Source organism: Synchiropus splendidus, chromosome 3 (genome assembly GCF_027744825.2).
Source record: "Synchiropus splendidus isolate RoL2022-P1 chromosome 3, RoL_Sspl_1.0, whole genome shotgun sequence".
Taxonomy (NCBI): Eukaryota; Metazoa; Chordata; class Actinopteri; order Syngnathiformes; family Callionymidae; genus Synchiropus; species Synchiropus splendidus.
Genome location: NC_071336.1, coordinates 27,922,342 through 27,949,538, shown reverse-complemented (window position 1 = coordinate 27,949,538; position 27,197 = coordinate 27,922,342). Strand labels below are relative to the sequence as shown.

Below are 27,197 nucleotides of genomic sequence, written 5' to 3'. Positions count from 1 at the left end.
TCCGCTGTGGCTAGGAGAATAAAGGGAAGATATCCCTCGGTTGAGCTAATTTATGATCTTCAGCAGTCGCCTCATAAAGAAGTGGGAAGAATAAAGAGAAACGCAGCAGTCTGCCACAAGTTCTTCTGGTTTGAAAAGTCTGTCTTTTTTTGTTTTAATTTAAAAAAAAAACTGAAAAGATTTTTCACAACTGACAAATGTACAGCGTTAATTCTGAGGCATGAAAGGTAAATACAAAAGCTCTGATAACTGTATTTGCAAACTACTGCACTCCTTAGGAGGGGAAGGCGGGTGAAACATGTCTCTGGAAAAAATACGTCGCACCAAATAAGTCACCTACGCTGTTCCTGTATTGTAGCGCTACAGTTTCTTAGCTAGCTAGATAGGTAGCCTTTATTAGTCCCACAGTGTTGCATGTAATCCCGCCTCTACATTGAGGTCATATGTATCGCTTCTCTCGCTCATGGTGACCTATCCTCACTCGCCCAGTGTAATGCATTGACATTGGAAACATTGACTTTTGGACCCAATACTGCAGCCTTCAGTGTTGCATGTTGACGCAAAGGGTTTTCAATTGAAGCTTCAGCCTTCCCTGGCAGCGTGACATGATAAAAAAAGACGCTTCATTCACTCTTGGTGTAACAATATGTCAATTACTTTTTAAAGCCTGTCAAATGATTGTGCGTTTCAGTCACGGTAGAGAACCATGTAAGTGTTAAAAATACCAACTGACACACCAAATATCATTCAATGAAGAGAGCTTCTGAACGTCTCCCTGTCCCTCGCGCTCTCTCGCCTTTCACGTGCCCCTTCCACAGCTTCTGTCATCAACAAATATATTGACCTGTTGTGAATAATATCTGAAGCCACACAGAGGATAAAGTCTTGGGCAAGTCATCCTGTTTCAGTGACTTGTGCACTTCACTTTCCGAAAAAACAGTCCTAAACTCATCAGATCGATTGTGGATTTTGTTCTCAAACTGGTCCATTGTTTTAGACTGTGTCCATGAATAATGAGTGCTAAAAGGATTTGATGTGACATGACTTTCTCCCGGTCCTTGTTGGGTTAACCTTCAGCTTCTTTTAATATCACCAACATTTTAATCAGCGTCCAGGAAGGATAGCACCGGCCAATGAGGCCCGCAGGGTCTCACACCCACCAGCGTTGTTGTGCTGCCAATTAGAGGTGGTTTCTGAAGGTAGATACCAGGGGACGCGTCTTGCTGCTGCGAAGGCATCAGCTACTTCAGTCAAGTCAGCGTGTGTGTCTTACAGCATTTTAATAGCAGATTCTCTCCTGGGTTATCGAACAGTGCGATGTTTTGTCTGCTTCTCAGACTGCGGCACTCTCCTGTTGAAAGGTCCGTGTCTCCTCCTGACTCTCCTCTCTTCGTCTTCATCTCCCTGTCTCTCTTATCCGTCCACCTATTAGCCTGTCATTTTTAACTCAGCTCCATCACGGGTTAATAAATATTCATGGAGCCAGAGCAACTTTGTTTTTGTGTGCTGTTCTGAAAGTGATATTGCTCAAGGCGTTATTGAGCCAGCCAGCGACCGCCTTTCAGCTAAAGGTCCTGGTGTGCATTCATAAAATACCCCACAAGGCCTAAATGCTATATCGGCAAAAAAAGCACAGCAGTGCAAGAGCCGATCCATTCTTTGATTTGATGTTGACAGCCTTGTGTCAGAGGACAATTGTTATTTATTATGATGTGTAAAATATCCAAGTCATCGTGCAGCAATAGCCTAATCCAAAGGAGACACTTTAGTACACAACCCTTTCTTGTTTGAGTGGTTTAAGGATCACCATCATCATTTCAGTGCTGAGTTCAACATCAAAGTGACCTCTGCACTTAAGTTCCATCAGTAAAATAAAAAGTTGCCACCTCTCCTCAATGTGTCTGCAGTTCACCTTGAAGATGGTTCTGAACCATGGATGTCACACAGAGCGTCCCAAGTAATTGAATCCCAATATACAGTATATACAGTAAATTCTGCACCACGTAGCACATGGGAATATTAGCCAAACCCACTCAATTTTAGAAGCAAACTCAAACTCAGCAACGTTCTGAACTTGGTCCACCAGCAGATCGGCGCTTTAGCTCTATAAAAATCCATATATTAGTCGTATGTATTAGTTGTTGGATAAGCCACAGGGTTCAGAGAACCAGAAAAACATAGCGGCTTGTTGTCCGCAAAATTACTGCAAATTAAATTTATATACATTCAATATTTTTATTCAAAGTCTAATGGGAGTTCAAACAGAAAGCGCTGTTAGTCTCCATCTCAATGGTGGCTGGTATAAAGCTTCCCTGTGGCTAGTGTTAAAAAAATCTCCTCTTTTACCGGGACATTTTTTATTTTTAAGCCTCAAGGTTTGACAAATTCTAAACCAAGTCAATGTCTCAACCACCACAAAAGCCCTGTGAGGTTTAATAATAAAAATAATTTAAAAAAATGTCGACTTTTTTTTTTTTTTACACTTGGACTTTATTGTCACCTTGACATATCTTGAACATCTTTCCTCATCACATCAATCCTCGCAATTTCCCCTACAGCCTCTTCTCTTTTTCTCTGGGAAATACGACCCTTCACCAGCGGTCGAACTGTAAATAAATATATGAAACCTGAAGGATTATGTAAAATCAACCTGGGGTTACTGTACAGGAACCTATTCCTCCCTCAAAAATGAGAAAGACTGATCCCTAGCTCTTAGAATCTTCTGCGAGAGGCCAGGGCCTGGAAGAAACCCACAAAGCGAATACAGAACTACGATTCACACAGAACAAATCCCCAGGTTCACCGTGAACCCGGATAACTGTCCACCCCCCACAGGCGAGGTAGGACCAAGCAAATGTTTGGAGGATATTACATAAATGCAAAGAGTTTTTAGTCGAGATTGAAATGTGGCGGTGCAGAATGAGTTTCGGATCTCCTCCATTTCCAGAGTGAAGGAGCACTGACTATGTCACGTGAGCAGAGACCCACCTGAGGATCTGAAGGTCTAGGTTGGCGCATAAGGAGTGAGCAGTTTACAATGGGGGTCAGGCCAAGATGGGCTTCACAGGTTATCACTAACATCTAAAGTGGACAGGGAAGCTGTTGCAATCCGAAGCCTCTGAGCAAGTGCACAGAATTTGGGCAGCACAGTTGGTCTAAGCTTCTCAAGTCGAAGCTCAACAAGCAACGCGCATGTCTGTGATCACTCAACCACCCGCATAATTCAATCACCCAACCCAGCTCCATTACATGAATCGCTGCTTTGAAGCCAAAAACCACAGCCTCAAATTAATAGCAATTATCCAGCAGGCAAGAATCCTCCCAAAGCACTGAGCTGCTGCAACCAACAAATTGAGCCAACAAAACTCGACGCGGTCCTTAAGTGGGTTAACTAAGTGAAGCAATTAAATTTCAATCAAATGCCCAGGTGTTTTCATTCGCGCGCCAACTGGGTCGAGCGGTCGGCTGAGGATCTTTTTGGCGAGAGTCAGCGCTCTGCGAGAAAAGAGCCGCAGGAAATTGAGGACTCGGCAAAGTAAGAGGCTGATCTTCGGCTCAGGTGGTTTGTTTGACATTTTAAAATAATTACAGATTGCAGAGGTTTACACAACTGTCACCATCGCATTTCCCTAAAGAGGCGGCGCCTTGGATGTATAGGACAGGACATCCCCATTGGCTTCTCGCTCGCAGCTGTGCACCGCTCCATGTGTGTTACCTGCTAATTGTCTCGTCTCCTTCTTCCCCACCGGCCTGAGGTGCATTGTGGGATATAAAGGGAGATCTCAGTATCGGCTCCCCTGGGACGGACACCGAACGCTAAAAAACTCCCTATAATTGCAACTGCCTACCCCTCGGAAAAGAAGTGTGGTGAAAGAAAAGAGTGTCGAGGAAATGATCAAATCTGTTAGCAACGTTTGCTCTTGCAAATGAGTCAAGTGCAGATAGCTGCAATCTTAGCTATGGGATTAATCCTGACTACTATAGACTGACAAAACAAAGTTTGGCAATTCCTATTTTGAGACTGTTGAGTTGTACTATTCAGTTGTCAGCAACGTTCTGAACTTGGTCCACCAGCAGATCGGCTCTTTAGCTCCATAAAAATCCATATATTAGTCGTATGTAATAGTTGTTGGATAAGCCACAGGGTTCAGAGCACCAGAAAAACATAGCGGCTTGTTGTCCGCAAAATTACTGCAAATTTAATAGATATACATTTCATATTTTTATTCAAAGTCTAACAGGAGTTCAAACAGAAAGCGCAGTTAGTCTCCTGCTCCTGCGGCTCCTCCGCTGACATCCCCCTCTTTGTGCCGCCACTAGACTTTCCAGATATATCTCTTTACTGCTAAGGACCTGAAGATTAAATATGAGTGGATTTTCGATGACTTTCTCTCTTGTCTGCCAGCAACATCAAGCTCAGACTGTATGTGACAAACACTGCGCCTGCCAGTCACACTCATGCAACATGTTGTCACCATGACCTCCTTCACTGGTTTACTGACCCCTTTTTTACAGCACAGGTATCATGCTGCTGAGATTTGTGTTGTCAAGTGACTGTCAGAGTCGAGGTCAGCAGTCAGCAAAATAGCTCAAAAATGGATCAATTCATTTCAATGACACGCAAGAGACTAGACTACTTTTCTGTTGGTTTAATTTCCCCTTTCTTCCAGGCACTCCGGTTTCCTCTCACAGCCCCTGTTCATGAATGTGACAGGCTGGCGACCACAGTTTGGTGATGTTCAGAACTGCCACCTGCTGTCCAATTGAGCACGTTGCTATCGAAGGCATTTCAAAGGGTCTTGAATGATCCCAGGAGAGTAATATTGGGTCTGAGCTCCCAGGGTGCTTCTCAAGCTGATGGAGTCATCGTCGGCCAAAACTCAACATGAAGTCTGGCTTTTTCAAAACTTTCGTGCAGTGCAGTGCAGAGTATTATTACCACTATGGCTCTGGATTTCTGGTCAGTGGGAACAACTGAGAATCACCTTCTTACCACCTGCCACATTTATTTTATCAACCAGCAAACAGAGAGATGGGAAGAAGGCTGAATGATTCAGGGCCAGAGAGGACCAAAATCGTCTTTTTGGTCTCGAAACTACATGAAGAAACTATTTACAGTACATCAGTTTTTATCAGTTGTACATAGTGCATGGATTTATCGCATTGTGTACTCTGTCACTCTGTCTGACTTTTGGACACATTTATACCACAGAGGGGTGCAGTCTTAAGATTGAGGGTCCTGTCAAAACTTCATTACAGTACAAGGACCTCAGTCATCTGCATGTCACCTGAGTAAATTTTTAATTCTCTGCATCAAGTGCCAGCATTGATCACCGAGAGCCATCCATCTATCGAATCCTCAGCATTACTTATGTATGCGGTCGGACATGTTATCCGAGTTCGAGTCAATCAGGAGGTCTTTACTGCTTGTGACATGCCAAGTCGGCTCAATAGAATCGACATGCTGGGCCCGACTCACTGCTCGAAGCTAAAGACTTCTGGCCAGTGACAGAAAGTGCAGACGAGTCTCCATCAGGGGGAGAGTCAAGGTGAGGCGAGGTGCAGAAGTAACATTAAGCACTCTTGTCATTTCATAAGCGGCTCCAAAGAATTGAGCTGGTACAAGCAACTAAATCCCAGCGGAGGCTGGACTATTGATCAGTTTGGGTCGCACGCTTTCCTGCAAACAGTGTGCGGTTGAGCGGTTAGATACAAAAGGTTACCGATGACAAAATGCTGTGCTTTATATTAATCATGGCTTCTTCTTCTTCTGAAATCCTCCGGGACGGAAAACACACTGTGAAAACAAAGTGGCAATCTCAATTTTCATTTTTTTCCCAATGAGAATCCAGCTATCAATAGAAATGCATAAGGCCACGTAGAATCTGCCTTTTGGAACGGCTGCGAAGTACAGGAACATGTATTCAGTTACTAGACCATATGAAAATGCATTTATATCCAATCTCCAGGACAAAGAACATAGAAAAATGGAGTGGTTCCAGGCCTCCCCAAAATCACAGAAAACAACCCAAGAAGAAGGAATCCACTTGTCTGGCCAGTGTGTGGTTTTGTACAGATAATGCTTTCGCAACTAATAAAGACAAAGGCATGAAAGAAGCTAAAGGACAGACAGCAGATCTGTGTTCGCCCCGTCCACACGGCATCAACCCTCAATTTGATTCAAGTTCTGGTTTGACTGCGACGATCATCTTCTGCTTGCTACAGAGAAAGATAAGCTGAAGATTTAGTGTTGACATTTCCAAAAGGCGCAACAGCTTCTGCCAAATGTGGGCTACACAGCTGCCCTTGTGAAGTGATTATTTTCGGGAAAGGAACGACTGGCGACATTGTTTTCAAATACAGTGGTACCTCGGTTTTCAAACGTCCGAATGGGGTGGCTGAATTTGAACAAATCAGAGTCGGAACAAAAATGTCGAGATTTTTTTGGTTCGGATTTTGAACGAAAATCCAGAACTCGAACGCTTCCGAAAAAAGACGGAAAAAACATAACGTGCACGGACCGATCAGCTGACCCACGACGCGCTTTGTTATTGTGCGTAACGCAGCCTCTGTATGCAGACGTGCCAATCATCACGGTTTACTGTACATAGTTCCACGTTTCACTTTGTCATTCCCTAAACTAAAGGTATGGCATATGTTTGACCTATTATTCATCGTGGTGCAGTCCGTTTAATTCAGTGGAGTGAAGATGAGACCCTCCATGAGCTAAGTAAAAAATATATATAAGTCAAATAAATGGGTCACAGATTTCTATCAACACCGCTTGATATTTTGAGGAGGATCACGGTAAAATATATGAATTTTAAAAATACATCCACAATAGGTCGGACATGAACCAGCAACCTAGTGACACACAGGGATGTTCTTTAATCGCTATGCTGCCGCTAAGTCACGTGACCAGCTGTTCAGGTGAAGCCTCACAGCCAGACATATTGGACGTGGCTCTTTTCAGCAAACGCAAAATGAGTATATTGAAATCACATCAAGTTTGAAACCCATTGTTAATTAAAATTACTAGAAGAACGTTGTCATTGCTTTTGGTCAAACAATAAAATAACAAAGGTGAAAGCAGCTGCCTGTTGCACCTACAGCTCTCAACTATAGGTCAGAGAACAAGGTCAAGGATTCAAGTGGCTTTACGGGGTTTTCTTTCAGTGGACTGCCTTCAGAGACAAGGTTAGTTTCTCTGTCATCCACCGGTAAATATCACTTTGAACATGGCTTCTCTCAGGAGCTTGAGGACACTGGACGGATGGGTTAAGATAATGAAACAGCTTCAATTATGTCTGCGTTGAAGATTGAAACACCTCCAAAGGCTGCAGTCTCTCACCGTCGCCCTGCCAGACTCAATACGATCTCAGTCACCAGAACACGGCGTCAACACGCTCCAGTACGTAACACCTCCCGCCTTGCACTTTTCTCTGTTTGATTGTTATTCATCTCCTCTTTGTGAGCTGCCGCCTTATTGTACATTCCTTCCTGCTTGAAGGCAGAAGCAGCGTCGGACGGCCATACATAATGAGCGTCTACATTCATTGGCGCTGGGAAAGATAACTCGCTCAGAATCGCTTTCATGACTCAATGATCCCATTATCAAGCAGTTCCTATTCATCACTCTGTGTCATCTCAAGATCAGAATCAAATATATCACTTGGGGAGGTTTTAGGATCTCAGCATGTCTGTGTTGTCGCCGTGCGTGTGTGTGTGTTTGTGTGCAGAGGAGCTCTGATGACGCTGTCAACAATCATCAGTTTGTTTTTATCTGGATCCGTTTGTGAGGGAAAATAATGCCACATGGTGTTTTCTTCACTCACAACACTCTCTTCTCGTGTCGTCGATAGTTCTGTCGATCAGACGGAGAGAGAGCGCCCGGTTTTTAGGTGATCTTCATCAGCAGCGATCGCATTCCCGTCTAAGGTAAAGAATATTCACCCACACTTTTCCTCGCCTGACTTTTCTCAGTCATCCTCACACTTTGAAAGAGAACATGACAATGTTAAACTAACAGATGAAGAATGTCCCGGAGGTAGGCGAAGAGAGGCAGTTCATGGTAGCAGTGCAACCCAACTATCTGGACATTCATGGCTTCAAAATGTTCCACAAAAACTGTGGAGTTCTGCCGACTAATTACCCCGAACAAGATGTTGAAAGAAATCATGAGCAGCGGCAGAAACTCAAGCGAAAGCAGTTGATGTTTGCTGTCAGGCTTTCAGTTTTGTTTAAGGATTTTCCCCTCACCATATTCATTACCCAACTGTTCATCTGCATATATTTCCATCAAGCCAGCATAAAGCAGCAGCAAAAACAATCAAGTCCTCATTTTGCAGTGGTTTCAACCCAAAGCAAAGGGATGTTTCCTCCGACATGGTAACTTGCACAGCACAAATTCCTGTCGTGAAAGGGATCACAGTTCTAGGGTCAAAAGGTAGCACATGCTGGTCTAAATGTGTATGTTTGTAGTAGTAGAGTAGCCAAACATCTTAGTCGATCATACACATTGATGCCTTTTATTTTTTCATTATTTTGCAAATTCATTACGATCGGCAAGGATGAAAGAGAAAGGGTACAAAAGGGTGGTGAGGCCAGCAATGTTGTCTGGTTTGGAAACACTGGCACTGAGGAAAAGACAGGAGGCAGATCTGGAGGTAGCAGAGATGAAGATGCTGAGCTTCTCTCTGAGAGTGAGCAGGATGGTGATAGGATCAGAGGGACAGCACATGTCAAGTGTTCAGGAGACAAAGTCAGAGAGGCTAGATGGAGATGGTTTGGACATGTACAGAGGAGAGAGAGAGCCAGTACAGTAGGAAGATGTTGAGGTTGGAACTGCCAGGCAGAAGGTGGAGAGGAAGGTCAAAGAGGAGATTGATGGAGGTGGTGAAGGAGGACATGAGGTTTGTAGGTTTGAGAGAAGAGGAAGCAGAAGACAGGGTGAGATGGAGGAAGATGATCCACTGTGGCGACCCATGAAGGAAGAAGCCGAAAGAAAAAGAAGAAGAAGAAGATCATGACACAGTACAAATGCAGTAAGAGAAAAACCTCTTCACTCGCCATTTCAGTTCTATGGTTGCCACTGAAAAAAAGCCTCCTTATCCTCCCGAGTCCCTCCAATCCTCTTCAATGTCCTCATTCATCTCATCCATCTACATCAGTTCTTCCTTTACTTGGTGCTTGCATTTCAACAGTCTTTGTCCAACATGTTCCTGTACCTCCTCTCCACATGTCCAAACCATCCAGCTAACTTCTCCAGATGAGCTCATTTTTGATTTTGTCCCTTCTGTGAAGTTGAAATTCCACTTTTTTGTTTACATTTATTACCTTATGAAACACATCCTCACAGAACATATAAAGACAGATTACCACTACCAGTAATAACACTGTAATAATAAGACATTTTCACTTGTAATAAAAGTGTATATGGTTCATATTTCACCATCAAGTCATTTTAAGGATAATTTAGCACCATATAAATATGACAAACAGAATTTTTCAACACTTGAAAGTCATAGTTACGAACATCAATCATGACAACAATACACAGAATTTGAGTTCTGCGGCAGACAGGTGAAACCAGCAACAGCCATTTCCCATTCAAGTGTTGTCAGCATTCCCAGCACCTTCCACCAGTTACTGAATCATGAATCTGGATTGGGCGGTGACGGGGGCGGGGGCGGGGGGTTGGGGTGGCCGCTGTAAAGGAGAGGTCAATGAGGAGATTAGTCAAGCTCCCTGACAGCGAGGCCATTATGAGGATGGCTGCAGTCGACAGAGACGGGAAAGAAGACATCCCGAAAAAAGGCCTCTGCATTAATGAAATGGGTCACCGTATGAATGTTGAATGCCGTTCCGTCAGTGAAGGAGGGGACGCTCTGTTAGCATGGTTTTTAAACAGGCTTTTTTAGCGACGATAAAGCAAACTTAATCCACGATTTTAAGATTTTGATTGATGATAAAAGTGTCGGTAAATCTGGGAGCAAGCTCAACACACACACACACACGCATAGATATTTATTCTTATATATGAGGAGACAGACACGCAGCAAAGGTTTGAATAATGCAAAGAAAAATATTGGATTTAGTTATTGTTTGGAGAATGTGGTTGCAGAGCGCCCATGAACACACACTCACACACACACACACACATCGATGAAACGTGAGCCGACTTTTCACATGCACGTCTGGCTCAAGTCATCAATTTGAATTCTCCTCGTGCTGGTCGATGATTAGAGACAGAGCTAAATAGATCGATACTTTGCCAGGGATCGACTTTTATTCACCGATCAGCAAACAAACAATGGAATACCGAGTTGAACAGTGAACAATGACATGTGGAGTGGAAAATAAATGTTGGGGATTTGTTGAGGATTTGCACCTCTTGTCCTTCGTTCTGCTGGTAAAACCTTTACGTCGCTTGTCGTTTTGGCTGCACGCTGTCGATTCCTCTTATAGGAGATAAATAGGAAAGAATCGGCAGCTTCTACAGATCCAATGTCAATGTCTGCATAATGGCTTGAAACACGCATTCTACTGTGTGTTATCAGTTCAGGCTTCACAACAGCCGCTGGAGCAGAAATTCAACTTCACCATCAGTGTTGCTTTGGCTACCAGACAATCACGACCTAACTAAAGTCGAGTTTTTGTACCACTGAAATCTTGGCATGGAAATGTCCAGAAGAACCTGAAGCCAGCACAATCGCAGCTCAGGCTCTAATGTATTGTAATTATTATGTAATGTATTATTTTCCTTTATAAAATTGAGCTGGTTAGCTACAGAGAGTGGAAAGCTAATGTAGCTAAACTCAGCTATTGTACATCAGACACTTGAACCTCTTCAAAAACAATGTACAGAATTGCTCTGAGCCTCATCACAGCTTGATGCAACTTTGTGGTTCTGCCATGACTGAAACAAAAGTACTCCAAAATGGTGCCAATGCTGTAATGTTCTGTACTGCTGGGAGAGGATAATTATGGAAATCTGTAGCACGTTCACATGGCAGTCTGATGAAAATCATAGTTTTGAAATGCTTGTAGACACATGAGAGAGAAATCCTCATCCGACACAGCTACGTACTGTAGGAAATAGATTGATGCAGATTTGCGTGAGTAAAATCTGACTAGGATCCATGAGCACGCGTCACATTCTGCGACAAGTTTGGCTGGAATCTCCACTCAAGTGGATGCAGCGTGGACTGGACAGGAAACCAGTCTGTGATCAGCAACAATGCGCTATGAGACTTGATTCACATTTGACAGTGAACATTACATTATGACCCAACCAAATCTGTCGGGTTGCCGGTGTCTCTATATCCACATCGCTCAATGTGGAACTCTTGCATGATGGAGTGTTGCAGTTCCGCTCGACTCACTGAGCCTTTTCCACGTCCGGTGAAAATTCAGGGTCAGAGCTGGGAAAATGGTTCAATCGAATCTGCAGAACTGTTCCTTATATGTCAGTAGCTTCCACTCGGCTTTGCCTTGTAGATTCTCAGAACCTGTACAGTGCCACCTACCCATGAGGAGGACTCATTATGATGAACAACGAATAATTCAAATGTCTCACCTGAGACCAAAACAGGAATCGAACTGCAAGTCGAACAACTATGTGCATGTAAACAAGGCCAATGCAGCCTGATGTAAAACACTAGCAAAAAGTGAAGACAGGAGACCACGACCTGGACTTAGGTTCCCCAGCTGGGTCCGATATTTCCCTTGATCTAGACATCGTTTCAAGTATTTAATTCATTTAATTAAAATAAGTCAATCACTACTTAGATCCAATAACCCAAAGTCAAAGGGGGCTGGGAACGAAACCCCCACAATAATCATAAGACTACTGTATTTGCAATGGGAAAAGCAATGTGATCGACTTCTGAGGCATCATGAAACAGTGTCCTCATTCTCAGAGTTCAGCAGGTGGCTCTCTAGTTTGAAAAACGATGTGAGGTTTCATTGAAATGGTTGTTCAAATCCAAATATTTTAGAGCACCGAGTGCCACCTAGTGGAATTGGAAAATGATTCTGTTTCATGACGCCTCAATAGCCCATCATGAGTGTCTTGTTCACTCGCTGCAAAAAGCTGTCTACAAGTCGGCATTTACAAGCGCTGGTGAAAAGAATATGACATGAAAGACAAGTGCACTTTAAGGTTACTCTGTATATATACTTACATAAACACTGCACGGTATCCAGTATATTGTTAGAGATGAATATTACTGTCTGATACCCAGAAACAGCAGCATGACCTTGTCTCAAGTAAACAGCTTCCCCAGACTTGTCCTAATGCCTCTTTTATATTGTGCTTTTGCTGCAAATATCAATCAGGAGGAAGTGTGAGAAAACACTCGTGTTTTTGTCATGAATATTAAAAACGAGAAATATCAAGGGCCTTATGATAGTACAGTACAATAGGTTTAAGCTGGATTGTGCCTGGGAAAAAAAAGGGGCAACTCAGCAAACAGAGACTAAGCAGAAGAAATCCATCCCTCTTTTATCCCGCCATTGGTATGTGAGAGAGCTGAGCAGCAGAGGAGGAAGAATGTTTGAAACGAAGAGAAAGAATCTCTTCAAAGCCAGTTTTTTTTTTTTTTTTTTTTTGATGTGAACACATTAGAGTGCGCCCTCAGTTCACATTAACCGCAACACACAGAGGGAAATTAATAGTTGATAAACCAGCAATGTTTTTCTTTCATAAAGAAATCAAGTGATTCACAGAGATAATTAGATTTCAGCTTTTCTACCTCAAAAAAAGAGCCTTTAAAGTCATGTACTTTCATTTTGTGGTGGTGGTTGAGTTCATTCTTCATGTCTGTATAACAACGATCAAATAAAAAACGCTAAGCGTTTCTCGGGATTTTACCTTGAGCAGCGATATTCAAAGAGTTTCAGCAAAAACGACACAGTTTTTAATGCTCAAAAATTACAGTGAAGCACCAGATCTGCTCACGTATTCGGTTTTAGCCTGTACAAATCAACTTTTGCGGCTCAGCCATCCAGAGTAGGGATTTAGGTAGATGTGCACAATTGTGTCACAAGTGTGAGGGGACGACAAGCCAAAACAGAAAATAATGTAGCTTAAATATGAGGATTACAGTATATAAAAACAGTGTAATTACATCATGACTTTGTACGCAAAAAATATGTTGCTGGATTCCCTTAAATTCCGGACTACAACCCAATACTTTCTTTCATGCAGTCTCAACCCTGCGACTTATACAATGATGCGGCTAATAACACGGATGTTTACCGACAAACTCACAGGTGTTTTATTGACCTTGAAGCGCTCAAAATGTGCGATTTTCACTTGCGTGTCTGTAGCTCCGCCCACAGAGCGGATCTCCTGGAGGACTGGAGACGAGAAGCAGCCGCTGAGACCGGCTGTGGTGTCGAAACTTCGGACACGCGGATGAAAACAGCACATTTTCAACGCTTTAATGTAAATAAAATATGTGAGGATTTCAAGTTCAGAACAAGAGCATTGCTGAAACTAGCTTAGAAGTTATCCTCATGCATTTTTAACCCGGGTGCACCACTGACCTTTCTACACTGCAGACAGCACCACTGCACCCACGGCTTATAGACCAGTGCATCTTATGTATGAACAAGAGCTATTTTCCTTCTTAAATTTAGTGGGTGAGGCTAATATTCCAATGCTCTCTACAGTCCGGAGTTTAAGGTATGTACATTATTTCATATAACTGAACTTGATTTCAAGGCCTTTTAGTATATCTGAAAACATTTTCTTTAAGTTAGTTCAAATGAGCCAGTCATGAAAAGAATGTAACTTAAAAGGGAAAACAATAGACTTGCATAAATAATGAATGATAAAAAATCTTTTGCAATTTCAGCCATGACAGCCCCAAAAGCACATGCACTTCAGCTCGGCAGAAAAAAAGAGGCTTTATCGGATGGTAGAATGGCAGAGTTGAAGATGCTTATGTTTGCAATGGGGATGACCAAAAAGGACAAGATTAGAAGTGTGCATCAGAGACACAGCTCCCGTGGTGACGTTTGATGCCAAAGTTTGGGAGGCCAAATAGTTTGGACTCGAAATGAGAGTCAGATAAAAAAAAAAAATATCCGTCCTTCTTTCTCTCTCCATCACTGAGCAACACGCTCCACTTGACTCGCAGTCGTGACCAACAATGCGTAGGTGGCTATTGACAACACATACTGTTCCTCGCCATAATTCCAAAAAACAGACGTGACGAACGAGCCACCAACAATCTCCTGATATTGCCAGCAGCCTCATGCAGATGCACCTGTGCCCTCTAGATGCAGCTCATACACAACAACCACCTCTGCATTTTAACACAAACCATCGACTGATCTATTTTTTACCTTCACGCTTCAGTAGCAGAGGCAGAATTTGTATCTTCTATAGTCAGAATGCAGCCTCTCCGACAAACCACGGTGTCGGATCGTATGTAAGTGAACCACCACCGAGACTTTAATCGAGTCATTGTCAAAATATTTTGAGGCGCTGACATTTATTTTTGCTGCTTCTTTGCGGATGTCACATTGGACGCATAATTACTTTTCACGAACATCTTGATCAAGCGAGTCGCCGCACAGCACGCTGAATGGAATGTTTCTGCCTTGACTGATGAAGGGGGAAAAAAAAATCCTTTCAGTTGCGTCTGGCAGACCGAAGCTGAGAGGGCACCGGCCACAGGTGCTGTGAGGCCACAGGATCAAAGCTAGGAAGGAGGAGAAATGGCCAGGACAGAAGTCACGAGCGACAGGTTATGTAGGCACTAATGGAAGCAGGAAGAAGGAAACAAGCGCAAAGAAAAAGGAGCTTTTTGCAAAGACTAAGGCAACAAATTGACTTCCTTCTGCCCAGTCAGGTTCAGGTTGTTTGTTCCGTTGCATGCTGCCACAGGGATTCAAGTGCGAGCATGTAATCTTCTCACATGAAAAAGCGGATTTTTGGGAACCAGTCTTCCCACTGTTTTCTTTTTAAATTTTAAATTTGTATTCAGTTATCATTCCACGCAAGGTAGGTAACTTGCATTTGGGTGTCTACTGACGCAAGAATTCATAAAGAAAATGTGGCATTACATAGAAAACGTATGATAGCTTTACATACATACATATATATATATATATATATATATATATATATATATATATATATATATATATATATATTTTTTTTTTACAAACATATATATTTTACACACACACACACACACACACACACACACACACACACACACACATATATATATATATATATATATATATATATATATATATATATATATATATATATATATTAGCATATTAAGATAATTTCAATCTCCATCATTGCACTGCCTTCTCATAACAAAAAATACAATTCAGATAAAGATGACGGGAATGAAAACAACTTCTGACACATCTCAATGTTAGACAGACAAAAATAGAGAGTGAGAGAGAGAGAGAGAGAGAGAGAGAGACAAGATTGCTTGCAGAAACTTTACCAGCAGCAAAGAGCTGTAACCAGTAGAGTTATGAGTCACAGACACACATTTTCCCCACAACATTTAGACAGCGTTTTAGAGGCAAAACACAGATTTACACTTCAGTAGTAACCTTAACCTTTCTTACTATCTCACTCACTCGCCAAAACAGCTGATGTTTCCCGCCCGCGCAGGCAGGTCCAGTGTCAGCAGCACGGGCCATTTGATCACATTTCATGAGGCCCGCAGCTTGTACCATTACATGCACAATGTGTGGTGCGTGTGTACTGATAATCAAAAAAATCCTCGTAGAATGAAACGAAAGCTGAGCTAATACGAGCCGACGTGCAGCTAATGACTGCTTACGTTGTCACCTCAGCAAAGTTCATCTTTTTCTTCACTGATCTTCTCGTACGAGTGTAATGATATTGACTCCTACAGCTCTGTTTATCCTCCGTCTTTTACTCTGACTGCGAAATAATGGTCATAAACTGATGTGTCTGTCAAAACATCATTGGCTGTTATTGATGAATCTTCTCCAAATTGAACTGGGTTGTTGATGTAGCAACAGACTGCAGATGTTTTCTCTATGTTTTATGAGGCGTCAATTACAGTCATTCTGAGGCAATATTATCATTATTAAAGCACTATTACTGGGTCATGTTGAACTTGATGTGGCAGATGGTTCATTATGGAGAACCATCTGGGGAGTTGTCTTTGCAAACTCCATGGAAAAAGGGCAAGACAACTGGCAGGTGACTGGACAAACCATCTGTCCATCACTGTATGATGTCAGTGAATTTTAATATTAACAGTTTCTGGTCTGAATTGAAGCAGGTATGCGAAAATGATTCATCGAAGTTGGACTTCAGTATTGGCCTGTGCATTGGTTGGCAAGGTGATGCAATACATATCTACATATCTACAGATACTGGAGTGGTGACGTGTTATATCGACATACTTTGTGTAGAGTGTTGTTGAAATATTTGTTACCATCGAGGAAGAAAACTTGGAATATTATGATGTAGACTTTGACTTATATGCAGCAATAAGTTCACATTTCAAATAACAACTTTTGATCTCATCATAAAACAACTCATCTAAATGCTTCATGGAAACAAGAAAGAGTGTTGTATTACTATTTAAAACAAAACAAGCCAAAAAGCTGCACTCAAAGCTGTAAACTTGGATGGACGGCTTTGTTTGGTGAGCAGGGCGGAGTGGGAATACCTGCTGCTGACTAGTGGTTGGACGCATTAATGTCACTCAGAACACAAGGATATCCAAGAATGTATCAATCCAACATCAACAGCAGACTTAAAACCTGGATACACAACGACAGGAGAGCATTCTTGCAACCATTTTGTAAGATTGCATCATCACTTTCAAGATGATGTGTTGAATATGAGCAGGTTTCAACAAATCAATGGGTAAGACAGCAGAACAGAGCATCTTTCTGAAGTGATCCAGACGTCTGACGTGTAATTTTTAGTGGCATATAAAGCATCTGATCCAAAGCTTTGTTCGCAACAACCTGTCAAATGTACTTAAAAATGCTAGCAGTCACACGCGCTCCTCTTTTCGCAGCTCTATTTTTGTGTAACTGTGCTGGGACCTCAACTCATCTATTCTATATGTTTTTTTTTTCATTTTTGGGGGCGGGGAGGGGGATTTACAATGCTTTCTTTATTTTAACTTTCTGACATCTGGAGCCAAAAGGTCTTCCCCCAAATGCATTAGGTCTTGGCACATGTTTAGCATGCAGACAGTAGTCTACTGTCGTCAGCTGTTGAAGACAAAAGTCTGAAAACCCAACACACAGAATCTGTTTTTTTAAATAGATAAATCTTTTTTTTTCAAATTCTAAAGGGGATTGCTATCAATTTGGGAGTTAATCGGCTAAATCAGAATCAATATATTTAGCTTTAGGGAAATTGCTTTTGGTTACAATGAATGCACATGAATACACTGTAAATACAGTTTGGATGGTTCTTTTTAGCTGTGCTTAGTAGTATATATTATTATGTCTTTATTTTCATTTGTATCTTGCATGTTTGTTTCTCTCTGTTTCTTCATTACTCTTTCATTTTGAGCAGGAGTTGTGGTTGTAACAAAAAACAATTTCCCTGTGGATAAATAAAGTGATTCTGATTCTTACTCTGAAACAACAGTTTATAACAGCTCCGATGGGTCAGAGGGTCTATGAAACACCGAAGAGTGGTGTTTGATAAGAGCCTGTGTGCTGCGGTGGAAGTAGAAATACCTGTCCATGTTGACTCAAGGGGTGTGCAGTCGTCCCTCAAAATATCATGGGGGCAAATTCCAGAATCCCCAGACAAAAGTGAAAATCTGGTGATTAGTTTAATGTATTATAAACTATTGGTTAGGTATTGTCAAAAGACATTTCAAAGGTTACCCATTGTCAAGAGCGTGAAACGCTGTGATGCACTTTGTGTAACAAACTGATGCTCTCCCGAAATAAGTAGGTACTCAGGGGAAATAACATCTGGATGGAGGGGAAACTGTACAACTCCATATTAATCGAAGAGAGTCAACATTCTCTCCTGTTTATCCGTCGCCCTGCCAATTTTACTAATGTTTAACCCATAACAGGCTCACTGACAACAAACACCCATGAGCACACGTTGTTTTTCCTCATTGGTGCGTGTTAAATGTATAGCTTTGATCTGAAACCACACAGAGGGCCCTCTTTTTTTCCCCCTCCACCATTTTGTTACAGTCAGTGCTATAGGTCTTTGTCTCTTCCAATTGTACTTCAGCACATTTGTGTGTTGAATACTGATGTTTGAACCACAGATCAGCAATTTGGTGAGTGATGACTCTATCGGCTCTGCCCGGAGGGAGAAGCAAACAAGGAGTCAATCTTGCTTTTTTTTTTTCTGGCCCCTCCCTCGCCCTCCCTCCACAGTGCTTGGCTTGCTCTTAGGCCTTCCTGTAGTGGACAGATAATCTATTTGTGCTAATTTCATGTTTCTCCCTGCTCACTTCCCTCTTGAATAAGTCATTCCACTTGTCTGCCCTGCTTAGTCTCGCCTTCTTTCTCGCTCTCTGCTACCATGGGCATCTATTTACAATGAGATGTGTTCTGCATTTTGACTTTGACGGGATCAGCGAGCTGCATTCGTCCTTGTCTTGAAGAGTGAGGCAACGTTCTGTCAACGACAAAAAAGCCTCTCATTGTGAACAGTTTGAAGAGAATGGTCAAAGTGAAACAGTATTAAACACGACCATTTAAATCGACTACATTAAAGGTCACCACTACTTATCATTCCAACAGATTTACATGGGAAAAGTATGGAACTATGGGTGTGTCTGTTCTTCATCTCAGCAGCTGGATTATTTAATAATAGGCTGCAAAACTATCGCGTCAAATTAAAGTGCTGTTTGTACAACTGACACTTGAAATTGAATGGACCACGGTGACTTTAATAAAGAGCAAGTGAAATGACTCTCCGGCCATCTGTCCCGGGAGTCACTCCCGTGGTTGCTGTCTTCTCTCTTGTTGCTCATCTGAGATGTGTTGAGCGAGCAACACATGTGACTTCCCACACCTGCATGTCCGCTGGGAGTGGGGAGTGGTTTACTGCACACTAGGGGTCGACCGATATGCTTTTTTTTTAGGGCTGATACCAAATATCTGGTGGCTTAGGAAAGATGATAACTGATGTTAGGTCAATATTCTGGGCTGATACTTTTGGCATTGGCATGAAGAAAGTTATATTGTGGAGATATTCATTTGTTTGCTAACCTCACATGAGAAAAGATAGACAGCATACATTCTTATACAGAATAGCATTGCTTAAGTTGTACAGACAAATGTTGACTAACTTTCGCTTGACTTCATAAGAACCCCTACAAATGTAGTGAAGTCAGTGGCCTAGCCAACAGACTTCGGAGAAGTGGAAATGAATCTATTACAGTTGAAAACATGAATTAACAAACACATTCAAAAAAAGACAGTAGGTTTCACTTGCACTTTAATGGCCCAAAAACGGCCAATATATCAGTTCAACCTCTACTGCGAACCCAACACCATCACTCCTCACACAAGGATAAATGTCACCTATTTTCTATTGATAAACAAATACATGAAGGCATATGACATCAAAGTGTCTTCTCACCCTTCGTAATAGAACATCAGAATTTATAGATCAAAAACAAGGCACAGAAGACAAATACATTTTTACAGTGTCACAAAGACACATTCAGGTCACGGGTGATTCTAAATCATGAATGTGTCAAACATTGTTAAGTTTTTCCACCAGGAGTAAAGGTTTGGAATGGACTCTCAGTTCTCATTTGACTTACAAAAAGCTCATTTTTAGAGTAATGTCTCACACTGACTCGTCATGACGATTCCCCATCTGAATTTTTAGTTCTCAGATGAAATGTTATGACATGAAAAAAATAAAAAAAACAGGCCTTGAATTTGAGGATGGAATGTAAAAATATTGTTCCTAAACATATATTTTAACATGTGAGATATGGTATTTATGTAATAATAATAATAATAATAATAATGATAATAATAATAATAATAATAATAATAATAATAATAACAACAACACACTATATTACAATATTTTTTATTGCATTTACTTAAACATATTCATTAAGTTCACCATTGTAAACACACAAAATGGAGCTAGATAGGCTCCTTAATTTTAGGATATGTGAAACCGTATTAACACCACAGTTTGATGCAGTGTTAGAAATGGTGATAAAATAAAACTAACAGGTTTGAAATTTCGAGCACAGAGACAGCTTTCCTAGCGGCTGCCTGTCGAGCATGAGGCTGGCGCTTCGCTGGAGTGGCAGCACAGGGATAGAAGAGGGTCGCTCTTCATATAAAATTCAAGGCGAGGACCCTGAGCTCCGCTGGAGACACGTCTGCTGTGTGTAAGAGAAATAGAGCGAGACATTGAAGGTTGGATATGGGAGTGGGGGACAAGCGATTTGGACAGACAGAGAAAAGAGATTCAAGGTAGCTGGGATCAACTCCAGCTTTAATTACACCGTATTGATCGTAGGCAGCGGGACGGAAAACCAAAGGAGACCGAGACACCATCAGAAAAACTGGAGAGCATGTAAAAGAGGGAGGGAGCAATATGCAAACGTGATACAGTCGACAATTGGAAAGACTTCCTGGACCAGCACACGTCAGTGCCCATTCAGTCCAGCTCATAAAGAAACTACAGGTTCTAAAGTGCGTGTCATTCACACCTCTCTGCCTAGCTTGGATAACCTCCGACTCTACAGCAGGTATGAGACACCATACTGTCGCTCCACTGATGACTCACCCAGTGAAAGGTGTTGTCATTCAGCCTCGGGACACAAAAAGACCTGCAGACGATGTCACCCCGCATCAATAATGGAGGAGAAACGTCAGCGTTTTTAATGATGGTTACATTATTAAAGCTCTATTGCTGAATGATTGTGACCTTGACATACAAACTTTTGTCAATAGGAGCCACACAAAAAAGACACCACGGGACCCTGAGTTCCTCGGTTCAAGTGCAAGAGATTTCAGAACCTGAGAAAATATTCGGCCGTTCAAGTCTAGACAATTGTGTGAAAGGTTTGGCAGTTCAGTGCGAGCCTCAGACCAGAAATATGTCAGGTGTAGCTACTTCTATCTTTGCTTTTTCATTCTTTTCCACCTCTCACGTTTCTCCCAAGCCCATCCTTTTCATGCCCTCCGTCCTCCAGTACTTTCACTTCTAACAACCTTAGGCCGATGTTGTCTGAACCACCTGAATTCCCTCGAATGAATCCACAAAAAAAGGCGTCTCTCTCTCAACGGCGAGCTTGAGATCAGTGTTCAGTGGAAGTGAAGCTCACTCCGCTGTCTGTTTTACTCACACTCCCCGCTCCCTGCATATTTCAAGGTTCCGACCACTGACAAAACCACAACCTCACTCTTAACACCATGTCCTCCCATTGTTGTGACGTTCAGCCACTTTGCGCGGAGCCATGACTAGTCTCCCATGCACCGGGAGTAATTAAACCCTCCTCCTCCGCCCCTCCACAACCGCACTCACATCTGCCTAATTGAAAAGGAGAAACAGATTCACTTAAGATGATGCCCCAGTGACACCGGCAGCAGAGTCAAGAAGCAGGAAGTGCGCGTGCCGTGGCGCTCACGGCGTACTAGCGAGAGGTTCCGTGTTATATGACCCTCGGTGGATTCTGTAAATCACACACCAATTACGTCGGGTAGTGACCTGATGGCTGCTTCTTCTCCAACACGAGGCTTATACAGTGACAGCTCAGTGAATTAAGCGTCGCGAATGGAGTGCTTCAGTAAGCTGTAAGCAGCTTGCTTAATTAAGAAGAGCTGAGAGAAGGTGCTCGCTGCACATCATTACGGATATTCTGCTTTAATTGAAAAGAATTGCCACACTCCACACATCCTGGTGACTGAGGGGCTTCGCACTGGGTTGGGTCACCACCGTATCATGAGGGGCCGAGCTCCAGACTCCACTTTCATCTAGTTTAAGGATCATTTTAAAAGGCAAAGACATTATTTCATTCTGGAACATTATGTTGAATAGACTTTGTTTTACAACTGTTGGACTGTTTAGGAGAATCGCACACATTTATTAAAGAGGCACACTCGAGTTTTTTGTGTAGTAAAAGCCACCTGAGCCAGAGATGAAATATGAGCGATGAAATATAAGGAATATTTGCCTTGACAGCAACTGCCCTCCTCTTCGACCACACCCCCGAAAAACTCAAATAACTTGAGGCCTCCTGAATTACCCTCCTAGCTGCTCAAATTGTGAGCACAGTTTGCTATAAATGAAGTAAGCGACATAAAGCTAGAAATATCTCGGAGCACAACCGCACACTCTTGCCATTCTCGCTCACCGTCTCCTACAGCCACGACTTCTGACCCCAAAATGAAACTGACAGTTCGGTCTATGACGCTTGCGCTATGTTTAACCCATTATACAGAGCGCAAGCTCGCAGAGCCGCGTAACTTTTTCATTCTTTGCAAAAGATTTAGGGAGATTCAGCACCAACTACAGGTCTGGTGTTTGTACTAACCTGTCACCACCTCGGTGACATGATTTTCAGCAGGAAACCCTGAACACAATAAAGTATTATTTTGGACTAACACTGCTATTATGAGTTAAATTTAATAATATCGGCTTTTTCAATAAAAGCCGATATAGCCAGGACAATTTTTTTTGCACAAAAAAACGCTTAAACTAGCTTAGGTGCAAGGACAAAATTAAAAACAGTAATGGGGAAAAGTGTTCAGATTCCTCACTTTATAACCTGCTATTAAAGAACAGCTTCTGTTTTTAATGCAGTTGAGTGAGTCAACCTGTTTCCTGTTGGAAAGAAGTGCAGGGTCGATTTCAGAATAGAGCAAAGATGAGGTATCATGATACACTATTTCAGGGTTGACGAAACAGTGTCGTAATTTTCGGAGGCCACTAGATGGCGCTCAAGGATGAGAAACAATGCAAGGTTTCATTGATTTAGTAGTAGTAAGTCCAAATGTCAGCAGACTGTGCCATCTGTTGGCCTCCGAAAATAAGGACACTGTTTCATGAAGCCTCATCTACCCTTCAATACTGTGTCATGATGGAATGGTCCTTTATGTAACAGACCGCTGTGGAGTAAGATACTGGAACCAACGTGCCTATGAATGCCACCATATGAAAGACACTAAGATATGAAATGTGCATAGGTACACTGACTTGTAGTTAGTCATTATCCACCTCTGAGTCTGACGGCGTTTCAGTGAAAACTAACAAAGGTTTTCCATTCATCATAAATTGGTTTGGATCTTTGACCTTGGAATATAATTACATTCGGGCGTTTGAATTGTCGTAGTCGCAGTTATTGTTTGATAACAGAGGGCTTGTGTGTGTCCTCCACAATGTTATTGCAGGCCCCCTACAGAATCTATCTGCGATGAGAAGCTGAATAAATAATGTGCTCGTATTTTAAACCTTTTTTTTTTTTTTTTTTTTTTTTTTTTGCACAAGCCAATTGTTATGCTAATGAAGTTAGAGTTGTTGTCAAAGCCTCTGAGAATGTTCACCAACAAAGCCGACTTTAATGGAGAGACTCACCAGGGCTGCAGTGAAGCACACAACAAAACACAATAAAAGATGTTTCTGAGATTTTGTCGCACCCTTGACGTCTTTTTGTCCAACCATTTTTTATATTCATTTTATATCAGACAACACCATTGTTTATACTACATAAGCAATAGTCTCTTTGATCACTTTTCTAGTAGTAGCTTTGGCTACAAGTCAAAATCAAACAACATGCTAGTCTTTCATTGTCAAAGATTTTTAGAGGGATATGGTCGGAAAAATAAAGAATACAATGTCTTACCGTCCAAGTACTTTGATGTCAGAAATGGCGTAGAAGTATCTGGACAGATTGTCCTCGTCCACCATGGTAGCTCCCGTGGCCGGCCGAAGAAGTCTAATTCTCAAGTCTGTGATGGTGAAGAAATCCCTCAGGTTCTTGGTGGTGTCCAGCTGCCCATAAAGTGATGCCATGTTGTGGAGTCGGGGCCCGGCAAACAGAGCGAAACGGTCCTTGATCTCAAAGCGAACCGTCTTGTCATACTTCCACACATAACCTCGGGAGTAGTCCTCCGTGCAGATGATGTCGAGAAGGGTGTGCTGCGTCAAGTCCTGCACCGTCTTGGGCTCCATGGTGAAGGCATCCAAGCAGTCGGTGGCGTAGAACTGGTAGGGCTGCCAGGTCCGTCCGTAATCCAAAGACTTTTCCAGGACCATCTGTTCCGGACGGCCTGACTCAAAAGTGAGGACGATGTCGTCGGTCAACTCGATGGTCTTGTTCCAGGACAACGTGATGTTGACCAGGAGAGGTTTCGGATACTTCTTCCAGGATGAGGACTGCCAGAAGGTGGTAGGGTTGCGGCCTTCTATGTCAAACATGAGCTTCGGGGGGTGGGCCAGCTCTTCTGTGCTGGCATCACATTCATTATTACACATGTAGGGGTTTTCCTACAAACAAAGAGAAGAACATCGTGAAGTTAAACCAACAATGAAAGTGGTTTCAGAAAAATCTCACTCACGTTGTGGAAACATTTTAGCCACAGGATTGCGCCGTAATATTCTGTCCTTTCTCTCTAGCCTGAGCTGTCAGTGGAGGCGGACGGGTGTTCTTCCAAGTCGACCTTACAAGTGCTATTCACTTCAATTTACTGGGACAAGATAATCTACTTCTTGATTAGGTGGGAGAGTGTGTGGAGACACCCACATTCACACAATCTGGAGAGCCATTGAGGCAGAAGGAGGAAAGGTTTGAGGGGAAAGAGACTCTAATAGGGGCAAAGTAGACCATTCTAGTCAGGTGAAGTTGTCGGCAGGTGCAGAGTAACATGCATCAGACCAGTTATGCACATGACGGGAGGCTGGCTGGGGGAGTCAGCATCAGATCCACAGAGCTCATAGTCGCGTGTTAACTCGCCCCAGGGTTCCATCCAATTAACTGGTCTTAAAGTCCATTCGGTGTTCAGGAATATTGATGGGGGAATAAATAAAAGTATGAACTCGATGTTGTCCACAACGCAACAAGAATGAGGACCAACCAATATTAACAGAGGAAGTGAGAGAACATCCCGACTAACTAAACAAAGCACTTCTCGAATCAGGATCTGGGTCGAGTGTCACGTCACATGGTTTCTGGTTCACGTATTGAATAGCAGGAACAAAGTTTCCCAACAAAACTTACATGTCAGTCAGTTGCGTTATTAACAAACGGGTTGGTATAAGTTTCCCTTATAAACTGAGGTGCTAGAAATTTGCAAGGGATTTTCAGGCACTTGTGGGTTCTCCCATTATTTTAGTCCTTGCAGCTCTTCCCATTTTGTCAGGGTTCTTCAGGGAGGCAGTCATTGTTGTCAATTAAATATAACTTCATAAACACACTTTTAAGTTTTGGTGCAAGGCTACTCTATAGATATGTGAGTAATATATACACACATACATGGCTCTTTTAAACAAGGAAGTACTTTTATGACTCACATCCTTTGGCAACAAAGAGTCACGTTTCATTTATTTATTTTCTAAAGATTAAATGTGTCCCTGAGATTGGAGGTGAGCCCAGCTTTTTAGGCTAAAAGGCAGGAAAACACTTTCTATTATAGGGGAAATATAACCACACAGACATGGATGCATTCAAACTTGCAGAGTCAACCAATAAACCTGTGTTTCTTCACTGTGGGAGGAAACCAGAGTGCCAGAACGAAGCCCACGGAATCACAGGGAGAACATACACCTGCCACCAACCCAGGGTTGCCTAAAACTGGACTCAAACCAGGGAGAGTCTTGCTTCGAAGCTGCACGATCATGGCTTCCATTTCAGATATTTTGGTCATTTATTTAAATTGGAAAAAAAAGAACCTATTTCCTGGCACCAGAATGTAACGCCCAGGATAAATTCCTCACAAAATAATGATAATATCAAGACGACTATTCATTTTGCGTGATTTAAACCAGATCCATGCACACAGATTTCATTTATATAAAATATTGGGGAGGATGAGGTGAGCAACTAAATACCATTTACATTCCTTTGATGCCTTTACCTGGACCAAAAAGTCTGAAATAACCGTTTATTTTTCCCAAGTCCTAAAAAAAAATGTGTTCACTAAAACAAAACAGAAAAATATAAATATTGTGGGGCAGTACATTTTTTTTAATCCTATTGTTCTTCAGTTTAATATAGTATTAAGAATGGACGACTATGCAAATACAAAGCATAAAAATATGCATAAAAATAAGTACAAAGTATAAAAACAATAAAGTGTAAAAATGATTCAAAATAAGCAGAAAGATATGCCAAAATCTTGCAGAATAACATCTGAAACAGGGTCCTTGAGTCAGAGACTGGCGGCTACAGACCTGTGGATACATGAATACCATTAAAAGCCACGCAGCCTAACCGGCGCATCCAGGCGGTAGCGTCCGTATCAATCACCTCTGCAGAGCAGCTGGAAATCTACTGTGCACCACAACAGGCAACCTTGGCCATCCAGCAGTCTCCCCGAACACGGAGGTCAAAAACCTTTCATTAACGTCTCCCCTGCTTCTTCTCTTGTGATGAAATGCCGCCTTTATGAAGATCGATAACCTCACCAGTCAGGCCGAAGATGAGCAAAGAGATAAAATGCTGAGTATATGGCCTCGCGAAAATCAATGGCGGATATCAGTGTTTTACTGTAGGGCACAGCTGAGGGCTCTGTTAGTCGATTAATGGTTTGGCACATACACGAAACAAGTGACAGCGCCGCCGCCGTTCCCTCCCGATGTTTCTATTAATCTGAGTTTGACGATAAGTGGCCAGGATGGAGGACGGACATTACGAAGCTGGTGTTGAGGTTGCTGGAGCGGAGAGGTCACGCTCAATTGACGCTAACAGAGGCGTGCTGCACCCACCCGTGGCACACCGTCTTAATCAGATTATCACTGAGACGGTCGAGCGTGTGACACATTGGCGCATGCGAGTCATGAGGATCTGACTCCTCAAATAATACTATGACGATCAAAACTTTTAAAACGTTGAAATGCATGAATCTCTTCTGTCTTCTGTCGTTCTCTCCTCACCGGCATGGACAAGAAAGCCATCTCTCTCACCCGTAACTTGTCTGGAGCTCAGCCGGTAAATGCCACTTTCAGCTTCACTGCATGTGTTTACTTTCCTTCTCTGAATGCT

The 27,197-nt window shown here is 42.4% G+C and overlaps 1 protein-coding gene across 9 annotated transcripts in view; it reads right to left on the bottom strand.

The window, feature by feature from the left end:
• Positions 1–27,197, bottom strand: part of ntng1a (netrin g1a) — a 99,408-nt gene that overhangs the window by 31,830 nt on the left and 40,381 nt on the right. For all 9 annotated transcript variants that reach the window (XM_053858375.1, XM_053858379.1, XM_053858374.1 and 6 more), the window contains exon 3: positions 23,841–24,484. In XM_053858375.1, coding sequence (XP_053714350.1) covers positions 23,841–24,484 — 644 coding nt within the window. The remainder of the gene's footprint in view (positions 1–23,840; positions 24,485–27,197) is intronic.